This window comes from Ptychodera flava, chromosome 6, assembly GCF_041260155.1.
Source record: "Ptychodera flava strain L36383 chromosome 6, AS_Pfla_20210202, whole genome shotgun sequence".
Lineage (NCBI taxonomy): Eukaryota > Metazoa > Hemichordata > Enteropneusta > Ptychoderidae > Ptychodera > Ptychodera flava.
Window position 1 is genome coordinate 23,136,491 of NC_091933.1, and position 23,378 is coordinate 23,159,868.

General features: G+C 37.7%; 2 protein-coding genes across 2 annotated transcripts; one reads left to right on the forward strand and one right to left on the reverse strand.

Moving 5' to 3' along the window:
- Nucleotides 1-1,190: 1,190 nt before the first annotated feature.
- LOC139135219 (uncharacterized) lies at nucleotides 1,191-6,143 on the forward strand. The gene is made up of 10 exons (XM_070702497.1): nucleotides 1,191-1,297; nucleotides 1,683-1,841; nucleotides 2,269-2,475; nucleotides 3,045-3,146; nucleotides 3,710-3,805; nucleotides 4,098-4,223; nucleotides 4,837-4,941; nucleotides 5,247-5,351; nucleotides 5,601-5,696; nucleotides 5,942-6,143. The coding sequence occupies exons 1-10, from the start codon at nucleotides 1,231-1,233 to the stop codon at nucleotides 6,091-6,093; spliced, it is 1,215 nt and encodes a 404-aa protein (XP_070558598.1). The 5' UTR covers nucleotides 1,191-1,230; the 3' UTR covers nucleotides 6,094-6,143.
- Nucleotides 6,144-7,621: 1,478 nt separating this feature from the next.
- LOC139135217 (potential E3 ubiquitin-protein ligase ariadne-2-like) lies at nucleotides 7,622-22,292 on the reverse strand. The gene is made up of 14 exons (XM_070702496.1): nucleotides 22,104-22,292; nucleotides 18,525-18,827; nucleotides 17,869-17,936; nucleotides 17,382-17,454; nucleotides 16,000-16,150; nucleotides 13,397-13,518; nucleotides 12,865-12,974; nucleotides 12,586-12,703; nucleotides 11,880-11,930; nucleotides 11,570-11,615; nucleotides 10,719-10,846; nucleotides 10,097-10,240; nucleotides 9,787-9,939; nucleotides 7,622-9,289 (listed from the first exon to the last, which is right to left on the reverse strand). Exons 2-14 carry the CDS (start codon nucleotides 18,768-18,770, stop codon nucleotides 9,218-9,220), a joined length of 1,482 nt encoding a protein of 493 aa, XP_070558597.1. The 5' UTR covers nucleotides 18,771-18,827; nucleotides 22,104-22,292; the 3' UTR covers nucleotides 7,622-9,217.
- Nucleotides 22,293-23,378: the final 1,086 nt, after the last annotated feature.

Below are 23,378 nucleotides of genomic sequence, written 5' to 3' on the forward strand. Positions count from 1 at the left end.
TCATAGTATTGTGGGAGTCTGGCTACTCAAAATACTGGGAAACTTTAAAATATGGATAATATTAAAGAAGATGTTTCAAAACCAGAAGTCGACGAGAGCACAAAAGAATGCTTTGGAAACAGAAAAGAGAGAAGAAAAAGTGAGTACTACGTTTTTTTCTACCATTCTTTATCAGGCGAAAGCGTTTAACTTGAATAAAAATATAAATACAGTTTCACAATCAAAATTCATTTACATACATCGTAAAATCAAATAATTATTGTGTGCATTCCCGAAAAACGACTAGCAACATGAAAATAACATGCATTGTTGATTTATTTCATTGGCAGATATGACAAGCATGCGGACGCCAATGGGTGAATACATCGTACCATCCGGAGGAAAGCCTCTTACACAGCAGGGTAAACAGCAATCTTGCAAAACGTTTCTGCTTTTGATTGAAAACCGGGCGATCCCCTTTTTTACATATTACAAATGGACGTTTTCTGAATAGATTTTCACAGAAGATTCAAAATACTTCTGTAGCAGTTCTGTATCAGTTGTTTTGCCTTTGCGTTATAACCGCTCACAGTCATAGGTTTCACGACTGTGCCACAAATGGTGCTCAAATTTGAAAAAAATTGTTGAGATTCGGAGTACGGCACACTTTGTGATGTTTCCTTCCAACCAACTTTGTTCTTGAACAGCTATACCCTTACCCGGCCCCTCTGACTACACACCGAAGACAAAGATCACCAGCCCGTCCCAACCTCAGTACTCCATAGTTAGCAGGCCGAAATCAAGAAGAGGTATGTGGATTCGTCACCCGTTTATTTCTCTCAGCGATATTCTTGTTGAAATATTTTCCGCCAATTCTAAGTAATGGAGCTATAACACATTGTTCACAAATACAATTTAAAAGAAGAGCTTAAAAGTTTGTATATCATGACAAGATCTAGTTTGCTACATCGGTCAAACTTTATAAACACCGTCGACAAGTATATGTCATTAGTATTTCCTGATTGAAGCCCATGTTAGAAATCTAACTTGTTAGCCTGTTATACACCCTGCTGCGGTCCTTAGTATAATACAGCAAGTTCGTGCTTCGATATTTTTTGATAGCGCGTCAAAATATTATATCGAGTGCATGCGCATTTCTTGGTATATATTTTGAATCCATTGTACGTTAAATACTATCTCTTGAAAGACGGAAGATTCCCTGGGGCCTCAGATTATGACACAAGTCAAGACATGATATGGAAGGACAAAAAACTGTCATTGAAGAACAAAGGAAAGATGTGCATTTATGATGTCGATGGTAAGTTGGTTTAGTAAGTTATTTCGAGACTTGAAAACCTAAATACTAATGTGTGGGGGATTCTTGTGTTTCAATTGGTTGCCTCAATGAATTTGATGTTAGATTCTCATCCGTCGGTTCATCCATTTATGTATCCGTACATTAATATTGACTACACAAACACGTTAGTAACGTCACCACAAAGACACAACATTTCAGATTAAGATGCATTACTTTAAATATAGAAACCGTGTGGAAACGAAACGTTATTTGTTCAAAATTTACTCCATGGTAACCTCTTCTCTTGTTTATTGGTCACCCGTGCACATGTCCCAACAACCTTGGAGTAATAACAGCAATGTAAACGTTTGACGGCCTTAGCAATTATTTTGTCGTCTGCATGTAGCGGAGCGTCACTTGACTTGCAGTCTTGGACCTGCCTACTACGTCGATGAGTACAGGGACACGGGAAAACACGCTCCCGAGATCAGTGTGGCATCACGACATCTCGATGGGGTCAACGCAGGTCACCCAGGTAGATTGGTGCAACCTGTTGATACACACGGTAAGTCACGTGACTGACTGAGGGTTGCTACACAATACGAGTTACTTACTATAGGTCACAGTCCCTCCAGGAGGACTGTTTATAAGTCGAACGAGAACCTTGACGAAACCAGTCAGGAACATCTAACCTATAGATTCCATAAATTTCACAGGAGTTGCAGTCTTTGGACAGTTTTCGCGATGGTTGGTATTCGTCGTTCTCCAGTTTGAACCAAACATTGGAATGTGTTGATGGCAGAAAAATAGAAGCGTTGACAAATTAGAAGAAATCTTGACGTGTTACGTTACAAACGCATACAAAATATCATTTATTTGCGAACCTATAACACTCTAGTTCTGTAGTTTTTCACTTGGCAAATATATATTTTTTCAAAGCACGACTACAAATTTCTAAAATAGGGGCCGATATTTTTACGTACAATGCACAGGCTTTAGGACACCCGGGCCAAACTACAGACCGAATTCAGGATACTGGGGAAGAGGGCCGAAGAAATCATTTGGGCTCAGCAACCCGTCCAAAAACCAAACTCTCGGACCAGGTCCTGCTGGGTATACCATCAGAAATCCAAAGAGCATGCCCAGTTACTCTCTGGCAGAGAGACTCACCGACGAGCAAGGAGAGGGTTGGCAACAAGGTAACTGTTCATCCACACAGATCCAACCGAGAAAGTGCTAACGGTTTATTATAATTTCTTTCGATGTGACCTGTCAGACCGGTATATCAAATTTGGCATGTTTGACTCGTAAAAGCTGGACCCAGTTAGTTCGAAGTTAAATAATCGTAAAATAATCATGAGACTTTGTAAAGATCTGAAGAGAGAACGAATGGTAAAGTGATTTATTGTTTTCAATAATTCTACCAATATCGTATTGCAGATACTAGTACTGCTGACATTGTTAGCACTTTCCTTTTTGTTACGTTATATAAAACAAGAAACTTATGAATGTGTTACGTTAAAACTAGAAACTAATGAACGATGAAGGAAGATTATAGTGTTTTTGCAGTAAATATACACGTGGTCCTTTTTGCACTTCTCTCGTTTTTGGACTTTTTTACAAGTATCTCCTTTTGCTGATGGTCCATATTTTTTAGTTTCAGCCAAAGACAATAAAGAATGCGATACTACTATTTGGTATCAAATCAAAATGAAATCGTATTGCTACAGTACCTTGCTTATAAAGCTTTGTAATTTCTTCCGAACAGTGAGTGATGCCTGTGTTCCAGGAGCAAATGCATACAACATTGGTACAACCGTGGGGAAAGGAGTGGCCATGTCAGTGCGCAGTCGTCAACCAGTCAAAGAGAGTAAGTGAGCTAGACCATCTGAACAACATGACACCGTTCTTGAAAATTCATGGACGGTTTGCCTTTCCTCAAATGTAAAATTTTCGAGCTTGTTCTCAGAATGTAAACTTAAAGCTTATAGATAATGCAAGTGAAATGAATTTACCGAGTAAAACAATGTTGAAATAATATTATGCCCGTTCTGTTGCTATATTTTCTTGAACTCCGTTTTTCACAGTGCACATTCTTCCCATGTTTTTTTTTCACTTTAATGTATAAGCTTAGCATGGTATCATTGAGAGTGCGATAAAGCAATTACAACTGACTAAATTTTGCACTCATTACAAGCAATGACTGTTGTTACAGGGAAAGTTTAAAATATACTTAAAAGAATTTCGTCCTAGAAACTTAGACGTAATGTACAGGAGGATTGGGGGACACTATCTTCCTCTAGTCATTTTAATTTGCAAACTGTAATCTGAAATGATTGGATTCTAACTTCCCCACAATAAGCATTCTTGATATCTGAGTTTACTGTTTGAATCTAACGTTTGTATAATACCGTTTTTCAAACTCATTGTCAGAACGAGTTGGTCCTAGCCCAAACGCTTACAACTTACCTGATAGCATTCGACGACGACCCACTGCAACACTGACGTACAAACCATTTGAACCAAACGGTAAAGTATAACATATTTTTTGCTTTCATACAAGGATCACAGTCTCACTGAACTGGCAGGAAGTTGTAATAGTTTTCGTAGTTCGATTTCGTGATGTTAGTGAATCAATCCCGTTCTCCCTCGAACTCAATGAAGGGGCCAGATTTAATTACGCCATGTAATATTTGTGAATTCAATGGAAACCAGAGATCTTTATGATTGTCGGTTTTAAAGATAGCTGCAGGCATACTTGATGGACGCTTGTTCACGTAATTTAGTTAACATTCAGACTTTTTACGATCATTTGCAACAGAGGCGGCGAAACCAGGACCGACGCACTATGAACTGAACGACAAGACTTTCAACAAGGCCCCTGCATATTCGTGCAGGAAAGGATGTAAGCCCTGTTTCCCAGATATTCTACACTACCCTAGAGAAGGTGAGTACAACTCTTTAATGATGTTGGAGTTTCAAACAAGCCATATTATCTACAGATTGAACATACCTTAAGATTGCTTGCCTATAGTAATCTCGTTTCATTGATACATACGGGGTATGCTGACTTCATTATTACCGTCTTTTTCAGACTGCACGCTTTTTCTCACTATCAACTATACACGTATGATGTTACGATGATTATGTCACTGTGTTACTTGGATAGAGACTGTATTTTACATTTGGCAAGATATGTAATATTGAACGAAATATTTTATTCATCGTAAGGCTCCGCACATTGAAGAGTATATAATACAAATTATATATGTACTCAAATTGCACACACACAATAGCATAGTTCCCGCCTTCGTTCCGTTCATTGACCTCATTTGCAGTTGACGAGACTTACATGTACACTTTGAAAATGCGATTCAAACACACGTCAACTAATGGCAAGAAAGATATTCTCTTCTCCTGAATAAATGGCTGAAATAAGGCACCGTAGCTTGGTTTTGAATTATTGCTTCACTAGAATATGTGATAGAATGATGTCATCCACACCTTGTTATATACTTTGATCGATACTAAATATGTTCTGTATTCTTTTTATTGAACAGTAAAAGATGTGACCCCGGCACCAGGTCATTATCACAAACCAGGGAAATTTACAGACAACGATAATCCTGCGTTTTCCATGGGCAAAAGAGCTAATCATGTGAAAAGTAAGTCGTAAAGCCCTGCTTATTTTTGAAAAAGATGGTTTGATGGATTTCTCTCAGTTTTTATACCTCTGAATATATAGGACTCAGTAGATTTTCGGAAATATATTAACTTTTTACCCTACATGAATGATGACACCTGTGGGCATACTTATGGTTGCGTAGGGTCTACATGTGTGTGAAGATGTACAGCATCTTCACGCCGACTTACGTTGTGTAGAGCCCTCTATGACAATCAGCATTTTCTCTTTTATCTTTACAGTTCACTCTTTTGTCTTTACCGTTTACCCAAATTTGTTTTCCAACAGACGAAGTACCGGGACCAAACCACTACAATATCGTCACACCCCATCGCCCTGACGCTAAGAAAGCACCAAGTTTTTCAATCACTGCTAAATTCAGACCAATCGAAAGTAAGTAATGAAATCCTTAATATCTATCTGTACTTCAAGTAAACTTATCTGATAGTAGTTTGTGCCATCGTAGCATAGGTGTTTAACGCTATGTATAAAACGCACAAAAAACACGATAAAAACATTGAAATGTTCCAAACAGGGATAAAAGATGCCATGAGAAGATCTTCACGAAAGACGATACACTTTGACTCAACAAACAATGTCCTCCATAGCTATAGGTTTTGCGAATCGTATATTTCATTTCAGAAAATGCAAGTCCTGGTCCGGCTGCCTACTTTCCTAAGCCAATAGCTGACCAACCACGTTACAGCATGAGTAAAAGACACTCAGCAGGGACATTCAGTAAGAATTGTTGCATTTTATTTTTCCTTCAAGTTTTATGCATTTGGCAAAGAGGTACATGAAATATTATTGAGTCCGGACTGACCTGATGACATCATGGTTTTTGATTGAATCACAAGTTATTCTTAATCATTTCTGGAACAGTTGTATTGAAATTCGTCTTGAGACCTGTGAAGAGGTGGATGATCTTACCGGAATATCTATATGCACTTAACGTCATATTTTGTTTTGCCTTCTTCCAACAGAGTGTTCAAATCCAGCTCCCAATGCCTACATCGTGAAAACAGGGCAAACAGCCAAGGGTGTTTTCAAAGGAGCTTGTGCAACTCTGAAGTGCAGGGCCAGCCCCTACGTGTACTCGGGATTCACCACCACAGTCAGGTTACAGCACCCATGAGAAGTGCCAGCAGTTGAAATTGTCAAGCCATGGTGGAAGTATAAGAATGAGGTTGCCACAGTCTAGAAGGATGTGATTTTCAGAAATACAAACGTGTCTTTTTTTCCTGTATTCATTTTGAAATGCAGTTGTTCTGTTCTGTTTCAGTCTTGCAATTGCCTCGTCCTTTATTAAATATAGGGAGGCCTGTACAGTGTCATCATTGTAAAACTTTTGTACACAGTGGTGCCTCAATAGTGAATGCATAGATTTGAAAATGGAACATCTCAAGGGGAATTTTAGTCGGTGTTTACATAGCATATGCTGAGGGCCTCACTTCAGATAGCATGCCTGATTTATTGATGGTTGCAAAGTTTGCCCGACACTGTGATGGGCATCAGAAACCAACAATGGAAAATGTTTGCCCAGCACTGGGACAAGCGTCAAAGATTCACTGTGAAATGGACATGCACACAAATGGTTTGTTGAGACTTCAATTACATGACTTTTCTTTTCCACTACCAGCATAATATTGCTATGCTTAGTTTAATTTTTGTCATTTTCCATATGCTAAGGTAAACACCTGACACAAATTTTAATCAGCTAAAAAATAAAACCCTGCACTTGAATTGAAAGAATATAATCATGAAGAATTATCAAAGATAAAAAAGTTGCTAAGAATGAGATTGAGCCGTATCAGGGTGTCACATTACTACCAATATTCAATTCTTTGGATAGGTTGATACACCGAAAACGGCTTGGCAACAGTTGTTTACGGCAACTTGATATTTACAAAAACTCCACAAGTCACTATTGATTTTAGATTTATTACTATTTAATATTTCTTAGGGTCAATTGTTCATTAACAGCATAGCTGAAAGTGATACTCTTATAGAAAATAGCAGTGGTTTGCTTGTCAAGTGGACACACAGAAGGTATATTGGTAAAATGGGGCTGCAAGGGGCATTTTTTCTTTATTCTAACACAAAACTGAGGTACTGCAACCATGTACACTTCTGGATGTGAACACATTTTATTTAACTCTTGGCTGAAAGTGGCAAGAGTAAAGATTGGTGGACCCAGACTGTATTTTACATTAATCACCAGTAACCTAGGGAGTCGTGATGGTCAGAATAGAGTACATATCTAGAGGCCCATAATACTCAGCAGTCTGTATCCACCGATCTGCGCTCTCGCAGAGAAAATCCAACACTTATTTTAAAAGTATCTGGTGAGATTTTTATGGTGTCTGGCAGACTTGTAACCAGTACACACCGTTTGTTGACAGACAAGCCAAGCGATTTCCCCTTTCCTGCACCTCCACTAAAACACAAAATACAATTTTATATAAAGTTCTTTAATATCAGAAAAGCAAATTGCTCAATATGCATCTGTGACTGATTGAGGTAATATCAGGATACACCTGTGCAATGTGGTCAACAAGATGGGTAAACTCAATACCTGGCACTGAGATTCCTCCCTTTCTGATGAAAAAGAAAACAAGATCTTCACAGCTATGTTAGTACAAAAGGCAGACACACAAAAACTGTGTTATAAAAACTTTTTAAATTATTTAATAAGCGATGTTGAATTTGACATGTTCATGAGCTTGCCTTTCACAAAATATGCAGTCATTAATGAAATCACAAAAGTTCAATACAAGTGGGTTAGATGCTTCCGTACAAGGGCCTGTTTTGTTAAATACCGTGTTTAGACATTTCTCGATGTCAGATGAGATGTTAATGAAATAAACCACTGTAGACTCTGTGAGAGAAAATCCAAACCAAGACGCAAAATCATAGACAATGGAAACATTTCCTAAGGATCTTTTACAGGTAATCTGCCCCTTATGATCCAAATATTAACTATTTTCACAAACTTGAACTATTCCTTATGAAAATGAAAACAATCCACTGGGTTGTCCGTCGGCAATTTTTCTGTGAACAGAGACAAATTTACCTTATCAAACATCTGAGATTTAAAGTGGCTGCCTCTTTCTGCGTGACTGAAATACATTTTCATAATCCCCGACCTGAAAAAAAGATCATCACTTGGGTATTCAAAATGACCAACAACAAAATTTATCACCTCGAAAAAAATGACATATTTTGGAAGACTCTCATGTTTCCATTGAAAACCTCTCTTACTGGGATATGTGTTTTACATTTTAAGTTGGCTTGGTTTGGGAATTTTCACGCACACTGAACCCAGAAAAAAGCAAACCAATTTGAAATTCAGCATAACTTGAAAGAATACTTGTCCAAGGGTTTGGAATGTTACCTTTGTTTAAAGAGAAGAGAAGAACACACAATAAGGAATAGGGAATCAAATAATACAAAAGCACTATGTTTTAGCTATGCCTGTACATCTACAACAAAAAAACAAACAAGTGAGATAAAGATGAAGGAAAGACCTTAGAAAATGCACAATTTTTTGTTAAGAGAGTTGTGTGAAAGTTCAAGGTACCTCCTCCGTCATTGTGGTGTACTGTACATACTATGTGTAAAAAAGATCAAAGTGGGATTTCAACCACTATGAATTTTACTTTGTATCAGTAAAGTTCCTATGCACCAAGCTAATGCCATGTAACTGCTGGTAATTTAAGAAGTACTCACAGAGCCTCGTGACTTAGCCAGCATTGCTCATCATGTTGACAGCTGACAGACACAACACTGAATTACATTACAAGTACAGAATAGTCCCACAGGCATGCTTCATTCACATCTCTTTTTAACCCATAAAATCCTTCTACTGGGTCAGTATTACTTGTGCATATGCACTGCAGTAGAATGTTATTGAACGCCAAAGTGCTGGCAAAACAACTTCTAATGTTGCATATACAAGTGAAAAATGGGTCAACTTTGGCTACAGTTCTTTTTGAAACTGGGCAGCACCCACCAGTGAGTTGAATACCCTGAACAGCGCAGAAAATACAAGTCTAGGTAAACTGTCCAATCTTGCTGAGAACTATGGCATTTACTGAAGATGTAGAAGTGGGACATGTTGAAGTTCCTGTACTTGTTTGACATGAAGGTTAGTCTCTGCTGGACTCCAGTGACTGTACTCTTGGCATTCTCTGTAAGTTTTTCACATAAACACTCTTTGCACCATTATTATTATTACATCTAGAGAGACGCATCCCAGTTTAAGCTACCAGGAAATCTTTGAGTAAAGTCTGCCTTCTCTTCTCGGCAATGTCCATCTGGTTTTCCAGGTCCTGATGGAATGAACAAATGCAAGAGTTACTGTTCATGGTCAGGGACTTCGGAATAGCATCACCTCCACACAAAGGCAGTGAAACATTTGATGACATTTTTGAAGTTACACTATACACTTCAAGTTATCACATGGACAATGAATTAAAGCACTCTGTGTAAACATACTTATGTTTCCCACTCCTGAATGCACTAGATCAAAGAATTCCAGGGTGTCATCAACCATCTTGCAATTTGAAATTATCTTAGGGGGTTACACTTCTTTCTATTACTTATGAAAGGCCCCCTAGCACACATACATTATCACCAAGGATGACAAGGGCCTATTATTACCAGGTGTACATTTTGTAGACCTGGACAAAAGACGGTCTCATACCCAAGTTTGGTTGCAAGATGGATGCTTTCACTGCACATCTACTTTGGTCAACATTTGTTCTACACATAGAGAACATCACAGAAAGACTACGGTGCTGCTTGCAAAACACTTCATGATTCTTACCCCTCTGTCTGTTGTCTCTGCTCTTTCCACTTTCCAGGACAGGTTCTCTATCTCTGCCTCCAGTTGAGCTTGCTGGTATTCAAACAGTTTCTTCCTGGGACCAGAGTCCATGTAGTATGCATATGGGTAAGTGTATTGTAATGTGTAGCGGCACTGTAGGAGACAAAAAAGAACCAACTTGTTACACAAGATTTACCTTTCGCCCATCACAATTGTAACATGCACCTAGGCATACATTGCCATTTTGTCAGATAACCTTTTAACGTGCAGAAACTGATCATAATACCTGTCTTTTTCATTTGTGACATACCTTTGCCAGCAATGAGGCCGCATCAAGTAAATATTGCCAGTCAATCCAAGTTCCAGCGCTGTTCATCACTTTCTCTTCTATTCTTTGGTTGATTTTCTTTAGAGTCTCTTGTTCCAGTCTCAAACTCTTGGAGTGGTTCTCCCACTGAAGGAAAGTACAGATTAAAAAAATTATTCATTTTGGTCATCACACGCATGATCACTGAATGCACTTTTATACACACCCTAAACAGGTTCTTAGCAATACCGACATTGACTTCATTAACATCACCATCATCATCGTTGTCATCACCATCATCATCATCATCAATGTTGCTGCTGACATCTTCATCATCATCAACCTTATCATCATAAATGCAATTATCATCATCACTGTTATCATCGTGTCATCATAATAATAATTATGATGAAGGTGATGATGAAGGTGATGATGATGATGATGATAATGATGGTTATTATTATCATTATCATATTATCTATGCCAATGTCAGTGTTGTAAGTCCTCTTCATCATCATCCTTATCATCTCAACCATCAAAACAACAAAATCCTGCTTTCACATATGAAAAGAATGATTTCTTGTGAGTCCAAAATAAAAGCAAGCTGGCATCCTAGTGACCTTACCCTTTCAAAATAGAAGAGGTATTTCTTCAGGGCCTCTCTGGCCTGCACGTGTACAGATTCATTAGCAATGTTGGGGTTCTCCTTGTAGCGGCTACATTCGTAGTACTCACTGCCGTGATTCTTCCAGTCTGAAATGTACCAAGGGTCATGCACACCATCTCATTAGAAGAATCATGAATTATTATATTCTTTTTCTAAAATGCCCGACCATCCCATTCAGTATTGAATGCAGCACAAGCCTGGGTTGATGGCGTGAGGCCTCTATAAAGCAAATATCTGTGAGGATTTGCCGATAACATTTGGCAAATTTCATCAAACATGACATATGCCTCTTCTCTCTGCTGTTACATTTCGTAATATTTGCATCTGTTCAGAAATCAATTTCACTGTTCTTCCCTGAGGCATCAACATTGTATGGTACATCTCTCAGATATCTTTTATCACTGCTCCACATTTAACACCATTCACAATAACACAGTTTTCAGGCAAATTCATCAACCATTTATTCTCAAACACAGCTGTGCACTGAAGGTGAATTCCACTCTTGTTCTGAAGTAAATGACCTCATACTCTGAGATAGACTACACTCTGCTTAGGGTATAATTTTATCAAACCAGACAATGACAGTGAATTGTTTGTCTTGGTATTTGCCATGCATGATCAATTAGGTATGATGGGTGCCGGTACATAGCAAAACCTAAATGAAAGGCACAGAGGATACAATAAGTTTTGAAACTATCTTTTTTAAGATCACTGTCAACTGGTACCATTACCTAATTAGGGGAAGAGCTTGATAAAATGGTTTACCACATATGGCAGATATAAGTTAAAAAAGTTGAGAGTGAGCTTACCTCCTAAGCACATCCAACAGAAATCATGTTTGCACTTAAAGCATTGCTGAAAATGAAGAAAAAAAAGAGTCATTTAGAGAAGGAATCAAACAAATATGTCATATCTGGGACAAAAAATCACAACAACTAGCTATAACATGCATGACCTTCACTGACATTGATAAATTAAACTGAAAGCAATTGTATTTGCACGATGCACTCATAGCAGCAAGAGCTGTTGACATGAAGTTTGTTTTACTTTGCACACCATGTGTTATTATCAGTACATTTATAAAATCATATCATGTATCATTTTGAAAGTTTGGCTTACCATATGATTGCATCCACCATTCTTCTCGATACACACACTGCATTTGGGACACTGAAAGAGACAGCATAGACTACATCAAACTGCTGTAACCGTGGTAAAAAGATTTCTGTGATGATTACAAAATATGCTTGATTTCATAACTTTTCTTGTTTATCTTAAAATAGTGTTTGTAACAGTTGTGCAAAGCATTTTTCTCTGAACTACATTAATTCCCCTCTGAACTCAATGAAGAGTCGCCCCTGAAGATTTACCCCTGCGACTACCATCTTTTCTCTGGTAATGGTGCTAACTCTGAAACTGACTGCAATTTCAATGATTGAAGACTTGCAATGAATGACTATTACAAACTAATGCCCTTTATCTATTTAACCCTTAAACCACTAGCCTATAGGACAGTGCTGTTTCCAATAGGGTGTTCCCACTGTTTTCAACAGGGTTGGAGGACCTTTACACAGAAAAATGGGGTTAAAAGAGTGAAAGGGACAAGGTATGCCCAAAGTGGCCTGCAAAAAGGTAGTATTTCAAACACCTCATTCAATAAACGCAAATTCTTACAGAACTATGTAAACTGCTGTTTGGCATTAAATCAAGCTGTTCAGAACTGGAAATTGTGTTTTTCCACACAAATGAGTGATGGCCACTCCAGGAAAGATTGTTGTACTGTACAGAGGAACCTGTGAGGATCAAAACCATTTTGTTGACTTACATCTTTAGTGTGTGCACTGATGTAATTTGCAGTCTCTGAATCATCTCTGCATTTAGTTAGCCATCGTTTGATAGTTTCACAGTCTGTAGGGGCATGGTAGATATTACCACATCTGAAACTTGGAATCAGAAAAAAACACCATATTCTAAATTCCGTTAACATTGAATTCAGAGGAAATGTGCCAGATAAAAGAGCGATGAACTCACGAAATTATTACAAGTTAAACAACCACTCATTTACCTACGTCAAAATTCTGAATAAACATCCTTTAGAGCTTACCAAAATGAGACATTGCACTTGCTGCATGTAGCACGCTTTGCTGCGGGGATTTCAGCTTTCATCACAATCTCACAGTTGCGGCCAGGACAGAAGCATAAGTTGTAATGACTCTGTCAAGAGGTGAGGAAAAAGATAAATTGACCACTAGACTGACACCATCAACAATCATAGGCTGAAGGCTGTGTCCAAGCATGGCCTCAATAAAGCCTATTTGATGTAAAAAATCACATTGACTCCAAAAATATTTCACATGTTACATGTACTGTATCGATATAGGAGTGACTAAAAAAATTCCTGAGATTGACTCAGAGTTCAGAATGACAGAAAGCCTAAAAGTCACCCAGCTCTGATCTCTAAATTTTATATACTTTGCATGTCCTCCTATTAATTCATCAAAGAACTTGGCCCAATGAAAATCTCTACAAAGCCATATCAATGAAGTGAATTATTCTCTCCTCTCAGTCTGTTACAAAATGGAAACCTCTTCCTGGTTATTCAGGTCATCTTTGAAAGAATGAAGTCACACACTTACCTGCACATGGTCTTTGAAGGTAAAATACTTAAATTTTTTAACTATATCTTCTCTAACTAGAAGTGGGGATACAAAATCTTCAAGGGCAACTATATTGCAGTTGTTTGCCATGCACTGAATACCTGAAATGAAACCCAACATCAAGACATGTTAGTTACTTGCTACGTGCAATGAACAAAATCAAGGTCATGAGGCTAGCATGACGCTGTTTCTTTGTAAGTAAGGGACAGCCCTTGTTGGCATGGCTGCAGGGCAAAACATTGTGTATTGACATATGCCTTTTTTTTTTCACTAATGTGGCTTGCAAATCATGTAAAACTCTGTACCGGTTTGCATCACACGTCAATGAGGCACTGATAGTACAACATGGAAGTTCAATAAGTGTTTTTCTGCTGTGTTTTGCTCCGACTTCATGCCGGTATGTTTACATGGCAAATGAATCAATAACATGTGATATCCCTGTCATTCTTTTGTTGAAGAGACTGTTGGTTATAGAATACACTTGTCAACACTGAATGTTTGAAACTTCTTTCCTCAAAGCTACTCTTAGTCTAATTAAATAACTTTATTCAGTAATCATGAATAAAATCATGAGTCAAAACTCACAGATTGGTCTTAGAGGAATAAATCACGCAACATTTACCAACACTGGAAATTAAAATGGCTCCTATGCCCTGAGTTAACTCTATGTGAAAATTTTAAAATGTTTGATTTTCATAAATGCGAGATGGCAAAACCTTCACTCATTCCGGCTCTGAAATAAGTCCACACAAGTACCAGGCCAGTAAATAAGGTAAAAATTTGAGAATCCTAATTTATGCCCACAGATACACTCTACCCTAAGCCATGATTCAGAGAATGCTGCAGGTATGTTAAACTGCACCATTGAGAAGACCCTGTTTCTCTGTCCACATATACTGATAACAAAATCTGACAAATTAGACTATTCGTGGATATTCTTCTGTGTGTATGCACATGTACTAACAAGAGTGCTTTGCCCGCACTTCCCACACATTTGCACTGTATGAAACCATTTACAAGGATACCCTATTATATTCCCAGGCCATTCATGTCGTAATATACATGTTATGGTTTTGTTTTGGACTCAACAATTGCTCAGGGTATGTTTTCAGGGCTAATATCCAGTCATTAAAGCTAAACTACAACAGTACTGCAGCTGTTTTGTTGGTACACTGGTTTTGACAAACCACCTGGTTGTTATTATTCATGTCACTGAATCCATATTCTCATTGTGATACACATACATTAAGGTTTTATTGTTGCTGTTTGACACACTCATTATCCACCTACATGTGTTTTCAATCATCCATAAAATTTATATTACCAGCATAGACATAAAGTTTGTAATAATTTTCCCTGTAAAAACCTCACTGGCATTTGAATGAAATTCCAAAAAGTACTACCAGCAAATAGATGACCACAGGTCTTGTTTGAATTCAGATAGTAGAGTGAAATTGCAGACATCATCATGCTGTTATCAAAGAAGTTGAGATCAGGGAACATCTCTTCTAACCAAATGCATTACTTTGTACTGTGTACTTTGCCATACCTTCATAAAACTGATTCAAAAAATAGCTCAACCACTATTTTCAGAGGGTCTACGGTTCAACCGAAAATGTCAACTGTGTAATTGATAGCAGTTATTTGAATCCCAGAAGCTCCAGGCCACAAGAAAAGGTGGGTGATATTACACAGTAGGTATTTCAAACCATAAATATTATAATGTGGAAGATGCTCTCCATAATAATTTACAGTAAAATAAGTCACCTAGTAGTCAAGTTCACTAGGCAGTTGTTGGCTTATTTCCGATGTGATTTTGAAAATAAATACAGAGTGTGTACGCTCTCATCTATAAATGCTTATACAGTCACCTGTAATCTAAATATGCCCATATATGGTCAAAGGGGCATTCCTTCGTATTCAAAATGCCCATGTGAGGCATCTGTGATTGGTTAGATTTTCTTTCCATGGTAACTGTGGCAAAATTGGAACAGGTGACAGTATACCTTTAATAGTGTCTCTGATTTTTAACATGGAAATGCATCATTTTCCTGTTTGGGCATTCTCAACAGAAGAGCTGTTTCGTTTTTGGTTGTTTATTTAAAGCCTCAGAATTTACGAGCGTTATGAGTATTCTCAGACATCAACAACATCACATACCTGAGTATTCATGACATGACACATAAAAATGTATGTTTCTACGCCATCATAAGTAATTGTGAAGGGAAACCCTCAGTCTACAGTTGTTCAGAGTTACATTCTTCATGCACGCTCCCAGACAAAGCTACACACCTCTTTGTTGTAATGGTGAATTAATAATAATTTTTTGAAGGCTAAATCAGGTTTAAAGGTTATCTATTTGAGAGTTGCTGTATTGAAAGAGCATGACTGATGGAGATTGGGTTCGCACTCAACAGTTTTACCAATCAACATAATCCTAGAGGGTCAAATTTTGCAGATGAAGCTGTAGGGGTCCCCCTAGGAAAACCCCATTTATTTCATGATGAAATTGGGCCCAGCCTTCTTCAGCTGCCTTGATAGAATAGTTCAGAGAGGACTGACTTGTTGTAGAGCCGACTGACCTGTAGAGACGCCATCTTTCACAAGGACAGAGAAGTGCATAGTCCAGCAGTCCTTGCAGAAGTAATGTCCACAGGACAGGGCTTTCAGCTTATCAAGACTGCATTTCTGTAAACAGACAGGGCACTGTTGATTCTTTGGAGGAGCACTGCTCTGTTGGGAAAACAAAACGAGAAAGGGTGACTTCAGAAATCATGATGGATATACGTTGATTGAAGTTAAACCAACCAAGGATTCCAAGATCAAAGATGACTATCCCTAAAGATTCTAAATTTGCTTTTCTCCTTATGCTCAAATATATTGATAGGGCTATGATGTAAATTAGCAAATCCAGGATCATAAACATTGTTGTTTGCAGGCTGCTCAGTACACAAAATAATGGAGTGGTCACTTTTGGTAATAGTTTGACTAGAATGTCTACAAAAAGCAACAGAATCTATCTAAAACACCCATCTTTGAGTCTACAAATATACTCCCCTTCCCCTGCTGATTGTACAATTCAGAGTATAATGGGTACATTGAGGTTGTGACTGAGACCACATAAACTCATGACATTTTAATGATTGTCTGCAAACAATATTCCCGTGAGAGAATTCTGTGACAACACTGGCTGTACAAGACAAACTCACAAGGTCATGGGATACCAAACTGTATCTGTATAATAGAAACACCCGGGCAAGACATACATAATCATGATTTGAAGCCTGTGTAAGCACATAATTTTTTGCATTGTTTACAAACAATCACACAATAAGGACTTTATATTATAATCTTTTTTTCATCAGATCTATTTCCAATATCACAGAGAGAAATGAAAGGTTTCTGGCAGATATTTGGTTGTAGAAACCTGTCATTACAGGCTGAAACAATCTATTTCTGAAATTTGAGCACGATATTTTCTCATTCACTCAGTGACAGTAAAATAAAATAAAAAAGCTCTTTATCACCTGATAAGTTGTAAAATGAAACGGTCATATCAGGGAGAATTTTTTGCATGATGCAAAAGCATTTGTCAACAGTGACCACTTCTACAAGAATATTGAAATGAGTAAATCCTAAGAAAGATTATTTTTGGTTTCACGTCCTTGTGAAATAACAAGAGTGCAATAAAATGGCACATGGCCATGTTCACAAAACAGTTGTAAAATGGCAGACTTTGAAAAGACACTCATGTCACTACACACCTGCATGTATTCATGTATTCATCATACAGCTTCTGGTATTCTTTATTGTTGCACCACAAATTCAAATATGCATGTGAAAATGAGCCCCAATACCAATGATTAACACGATATCACTTCTCACATAAAAGTGCACAGCATTCAAAACCAAAGAAAGTCATGGCAGTATCAACATTGTGTAATTTTGAAAAATTTTGACTTACTTTAGATTTCCTAGCACACGGTGGCGGTATTATGTGGGACTCTACCAGAAGATTGGTTTTATCTTCTGAATTTCTGTTCAATAAAAGATATTTATAGAATTAATAAATGTTTATGTTATTATGAATAACGTTGCATAACACAGCAATGATATAAAGCAACAGCAATTGTATATCTGGCTGTAGCTGAATATCGTCACAATATGTATGAAATTGAAACATGTTGCCAGCTTTGCAAAGCTAAGGGCATGAAATGCATACCTTCATAGCTTATTTGACCATGAAATTGCAACAGATGTTGCCTTTCAGGGGCTTTGTTTATCAAACATGCCTTGACTTGCTTCATACATTACAAGCTGACGTTAAATTTCCATCGATAAGAATAGCATTTGAGAGCACGCATACAGTGAGAAATAAACAGTAATAACGTAAAGTAGATACCTGACTAAATTCTACACTGTCACACATGTAATGAATACAATATACTTACCTCTGTAGAAGGTCTGCTAGCACCCAATTATGCATTTTCAAAAGCACTTTAGCACTTGTAGGAGACACCTAAACACAGAAGACAAATCGCATATTTTCGTAGATTTGAGTGAAATAACACATGCACAATTTTCTTAGCAACAAAGATATTTTACTTGTGTTCACTAATTTTCGTCAACATACTTCAGTACCTTCCCTTGTATAGCAAGGGTAGGTTATTCCCTTTTTTGGAGAAGGCTTACACTAATGGACTTTTTTATCTGTGTGATGTAATTTACAGAAAATGTGTCTGGGCATAAAGATTATGAATATCACACGACTTTAATTTGGATCATCTGTATCATATTGTTCCAGTGAATTTTCAAGGTGTACATTGAACAGTATGCTGTACATGTACTAACCAATACATGTATATGTTTGGTAGACACTGAAAATATTATGTTAATCTTCAACAAGTATTCTCATAAAAAAATATAAAATATTTTGCAGCTGTATGAGAGATATATTGTGTCTGTGACATTACAAAAATCCGAATTTATCTAAAGCATTAAGACTTGCTGTGCTTTTACGTAAAATCACCTATCTTATTCACTCTGAAAAACAAACCAAAATGCATCTAGTAATATTTTGGAAAATGTGCGAAAAAGTAATTCTCACCTTTAGTGCCTTACTTGCTTTGTCTACCTGCTCAGACAGGTATTTTTCCACCTCCTCCATTGTCAAGCACTGGAGTTCAAAATATTCTGGGTCATCCTTCTTGTCATAGGGCTTGTCTCCATCTTCATGGTCGTCGTTGTCATAGTAATCGTACATGTCATCATCCTCTACATCGTCACCATAGTCACTGTTGTCCTCGCCGTAGTCGCTGTCATCAGACGCCTGGCTATTCATGTCGACCGACATTGTGGAAATGATAGTCCAATGACCGGTTTGACAACTGCAAGGTCCCGACCCTTTTACCTGCAGAGTGATTAAAGTAAATCCGCATAATCTCTGGCTTAATTTAGCTCATGACAACAGAATGTAGTTTCAAAAAATATGTTCAATGCATATTTCCAAGCATATAGATCACTGGTTGCCTAACAACTGTTATTACCCTGAACTCACAAGTCCTATTGTCATTAAGGAAAAACTGTCCAACAACGAAGCTAATTTCAGTTTTTCTACACTGATGTCACGATTTCAATGAGATACAAACAAACAAACACTGGACAAATACCATGTAAAGAGACTTCAGATACATTCACCAAGTAGCGATAGGGATGTATACATCTTCAGGATATCCTCTGTGCTAGCTCATTAGCAATTCAATACTTGTATCTCATATTCACGAAAGGCTATTATATTTGCAATTGTACTAAAAATAGAGTCCAATGACTTTGAGAGATGAGATATTTCATACACACTGTAAAAGCATTAATTACCAGTATTCATTAGAGTTCAGGTTCACTATTTTTACTGACAGATGAAACAGTTGAAGCCTGGAGAAAAAATTGAATATTAAGCGACTGATTGCTTTAATGGCAAATAAGTAAACTTAAATTCCAAGTGAGACATAGATGTGTCAAACATCAAACTGGTAAATTTAATCCCTCACTAATAAACCAATGCTTTCATTGTAACCCTTATCCTGCCTGGTTGTATAAACTCCCTATCTGTTGATTCAGTAACAATAGAGCCAAACCCTTTAGTATTCCTGTTCATATTTTCATCCCTTTGCCATATACTATGTCACAGTAGACAGAGTGAGTAAACATCATGTTTACAGTATCTCTGTTTTTAGGGTTTTTCCAATTTTTGAGTCTTATTAAACGCAACATACGGAACATGTTATGGCTCATTAGTTTTAACCTACTGGACCTGACGGTGAAATATGAACTTGGCAGGATAAGGAGTCATTGTGGAACTTTCTGAAAAAAAATCTGGAGATTCTAAAACACTATCAGAGTGAAATGTTGTACCACGACAGCCTTCCTTCACAAAATAAGAGAGGGAGCTCAGAAGCTAATAAATTGAATTTAGGGTATTACCGTATTTTGCATAACAGCAGATCTGAATAAATAATGGATTGACAGCCCAGCAGATCAATCCCTCTTTAATCGTGGCTTATCCCATTTTTTTGCTAGCTTTGCAGTGTCTGCTTGCTCAGGGAGCCTCTACTCCCTCAATTTAACCCTCGGCAGAATGTTTGTGAATGGATTAAATCGATAAATGCAATGATGTTGTCGGACGTGACCCATGAATAGCCAATCATGTCTTTCCTCATGATCAGTGCTGCGCTTTACAAAAGTCAAGATGGCAATGAGTAATGGTAGTGGCAACCTGAAGGAATACATCACTAACTTTTTTCCAATAGGAGTTGAATTTAAAGAGCATCAAACGCCTGTGCCAGAAGCAGAACTGTAAATGGCATGGCAGGCCATCTGTTTTGCCAAACCCCTATAAGACAACACCAGAAGCATAACTACTTCAGATCGGGCCACAGATTTGAAAGCTGTTGCCTGAATGCTGAACGCAAAGACTGAGCAATGTTTGTGTACAGGTCAGTTATGAAGACTCTAGGTACACCAACCTAACAAAGCAGTTGACTGGACGATGGTCTTATCCAGCGGGGTTACATTACTACGTTGCAAAGTAATAGATTGATATTGAAGGTTTAATTAAATTTGTAAAGGAGACAATGAAAGAGTGAGATGCAGGTGATTGCCATCTGTTCTCCTAGAAATATATGAGCTGCAACTGTATTGCTAGTCACTTCTCACTCACAGAATCAGCTCTCATTTAGCTTATTCAGTTTCGCTTTCATTCACCAGAGGACTGCATCCTGTCATAGTCCCTTCAGTCGATGATTGTATCAGTAAATGAATAGGAAAACTGAAGCTTTTGTCTCCCATGAAAATGGATGACCTCACGCTCTATATGCACATTATAAACCAATAGTTTGATGCACTCATAACAATAAATAACAGTAGATTGTTGGCCATCATACAGTATTTTATTCCCATCCACTCTGCGTAACTATTCATTCCCCGCTTTTCTTTGCTTTCATATCAGGGTCTGTGCTGAGAGGAAGGTTCTGGTGACAGGAAAAGAGAGTTCCTCTTTTTGTAACAGGTGTTATGGTGCTTACACTACAATACCTGTTTCCTGATTTGTCATTCAGTCATTTTTTCGTGTATGGGCTCATAGGGACTGGATGAACATTTCATTTGAAATGCAGTTGGTTATTGAAATATTCATGCATCCCACTAAATGAAATAATTAGACACTCGAAAAAAATTTGACAATTTTACACCCATGATGATACAATGTTGGCATGTACACTGAAGCACATGATCACAAAAAATAGTTTTGTTTATTTCTGTTTGCCAATGGGGGAATAGAAGTATAGGAGTGGGCATGACACTGTGACTATTGATCTATCGAGATATTTTTTTCTACACTGATACTGGCACACAGACACATTTCGGCAAACATCCAATTTATGTTGAAGTTCTGAGCAAATGTTCACCAAATGGCAAATACAGTAATTATAAGATCTTCAAGAAACCAAAATTACCATAAAACATGCAACACACGAAATAGCATATTTCACGACTTTCATGTCATGTTGAAAGTTGTTTTCTGTACAGTCTGTTTCTTTGGAATTACTGACCACTGTTTAATTAACTAGTATGATGGGTACGCCTATCCGGTTTAGCCGGAAAAGCAGTGTTCATTATTATCTCAGTATTTGTACTACACTGTGACGGCCATTTGCAAAACGACCACACTAATAAATCTTTCCAGCACGTTCGTTATCTGGTGTCGATCTATATGTCCCTTGTCCAGAGATAAAAATAAAGCTTTAAAGATTCCGGATTCAAGGCCACTACGTCGATATTATGCCGTCGTCACTCTGGAGTAAACATTGCATTTCGTCATGCGAAGGTCAACTGAGTCACCCAAAGGACTGTATGTGTATTGAAATGTGTGTTCTGACCCACTTCTTCAAAACAATCCACAAAACAACGCCAAACAGAGAGATAATTGACGAAAGCTTCGAAAATGCTGTCACTCTTGGAGCACATATGTCACCAAAACAACAATATCTGAAAGCGGTGAACAAAAAGTAATTTTCGGAGAGACAGTCACGTTCAAAACAAAGAGAAAGGGCTTCGTTTAAATCGCGATAGAATTTCCAGTTCCACATACAAATAAGTAGTGAAGGTCAGGGGACGATGGCACGATTCTTACCGTTAAGACTCCTTAAAATACCAATGGATGTCAACAATCGGTGATTTCGAAGTTGTTGAAACGCAATCGCTTATGTAAAATCGGTCGACTCCGAAAAAAATGTCCAGATTGTGCGATTCCTCCCGGAGTGCCGAGTTTACGCTTCGAGCATACCGTCCGCCATATTAAAATGACGTCACTGGAAAACGGGTTAACCTCGTTCCGAGAACCATAATGATATGGAATATGGTGACGTAAAACCGAGTCGTATCCAACTCCGTAGAACATCTGTAAGTCCAAAGAACACCGTAATAATTCAGAAATAGCCAATTAGACCAACTGAGTATATATTTATGTCGAAATATTTGGATGAATGCATCACAGATCAGCACTGCATGTTGTGTTAGGAAGTCTTCATTTGTACACGGGGGTGCCAATGTGAAGACAAATTCACACCTTCCATAGTTAACAATAAATCACTGTCCCCCACAGACTCAAATTTGAAAAATAAAGCAATGTCCACCCGATTGAAAAACAAAGTTAACTCAAGTGACGAAAAGACTCATGTTCCAGTGAAATTCCCTTTTATGCCTTCTATGTAATGAAATCACCATAAACAGACATCGTGTATGTGTCATTTACTTTCGTTTACTTTGTCTCAAGTCCGATCTCAAGTTCAGCTCATACATGCTATATCAAACTTCATCAATTTACAATGTATAAGACATAGAAGGAAACGAATGCCAAGTTGATGCCTAAGCGCTCATGATATATATGCAATTGTTCAAAAAGTATCTGCTAATTCGTCGACGACGATGATGGTGGTGATGATGATGATGATGAGTATCATTATGGTCATCGTTCTCGATTTAAAAAAAAAAAATCACTGTGTATAACTGTTATCAGAGAGTAAATAAAAATAAAGAACTAAAACACTTTGTACATGAAAAGTAAATGAAACACCACTGAAAAATAAACATCTTTCCTGTGTGTTATGATCGTCTATTACAGCATGTTTAGGCATAACAAAAGCATGGATAGAGGTTAATTAAATCTAAAGATAGGGGAGGGTATAATAATTGCTTACATGTAATAAGGCTTATTGGGTATGCTTTAGTGTACGACGGGGCTGTCCAAGCCCATCAGGCTAAGAATTGTATTGATTCGCAATGGGAAGTAATGAAGCCTTGAATCTTCTCCCCAATGTCAGTCTCGTTACTATTCGCATTTACAAATTTTTATGACCTGAAAGTGAAACCGAAAGTCCACATTTCTTTTACTAATAAAATCCCATAA

What these genes read in the sequence shown, in the direction of transcription:
- LOC139135219 (XM_070702497.1), top strand. Translation starts at nt 1,231, where the DNA reads ATGATATGGAAGGACAAAAAACTGTCATTGAAGAACAAAGGAAAGATG. An exon ending in TCGTCAACCAGTCAAAGAGA is followed by an intron (nt 3,147 to 3,709) that starts GTAAGTGAGCTA and finishes ACTCATTGTCAG; the next exon opens with AACGAGTTGGTCCTAGCCCA. An exon ending in CAAACCATTTGAACCAAACG is followed by an intron (nt 3,806 to 4,097) that starts GTAAAGTATAAC and finishes CATTTGCAACAG; the next exon opens with AGGCGGCGAAACCAGGACCG.
- LOC139135217 (XM_070702496.1), bottom strand. Translation starts at nt 18,770, where the DNA reads ATGTCGGTCGACATGAATAGCCAGGCGTCTGATGACAGCGACTACGGC. An exon ending in CGTGTGCTAGGAAATCTAAA is followed by an intron (nt 16,151 to 17,381) that starts GTAAGTCAAAAT and finishes TTTTCCCAACAG; the next exon opens with AGCAGTGCTCCTCCAAAGAA. An exon ending in CGGCCTCATTGCTGGCAAAG is followed by an intron (nt 9,940 to 10,096) that starts GTATGTCACAAA and finishes TGTCTCCTACAG; the next exon opens with TGCCGCTACACATTACAATA.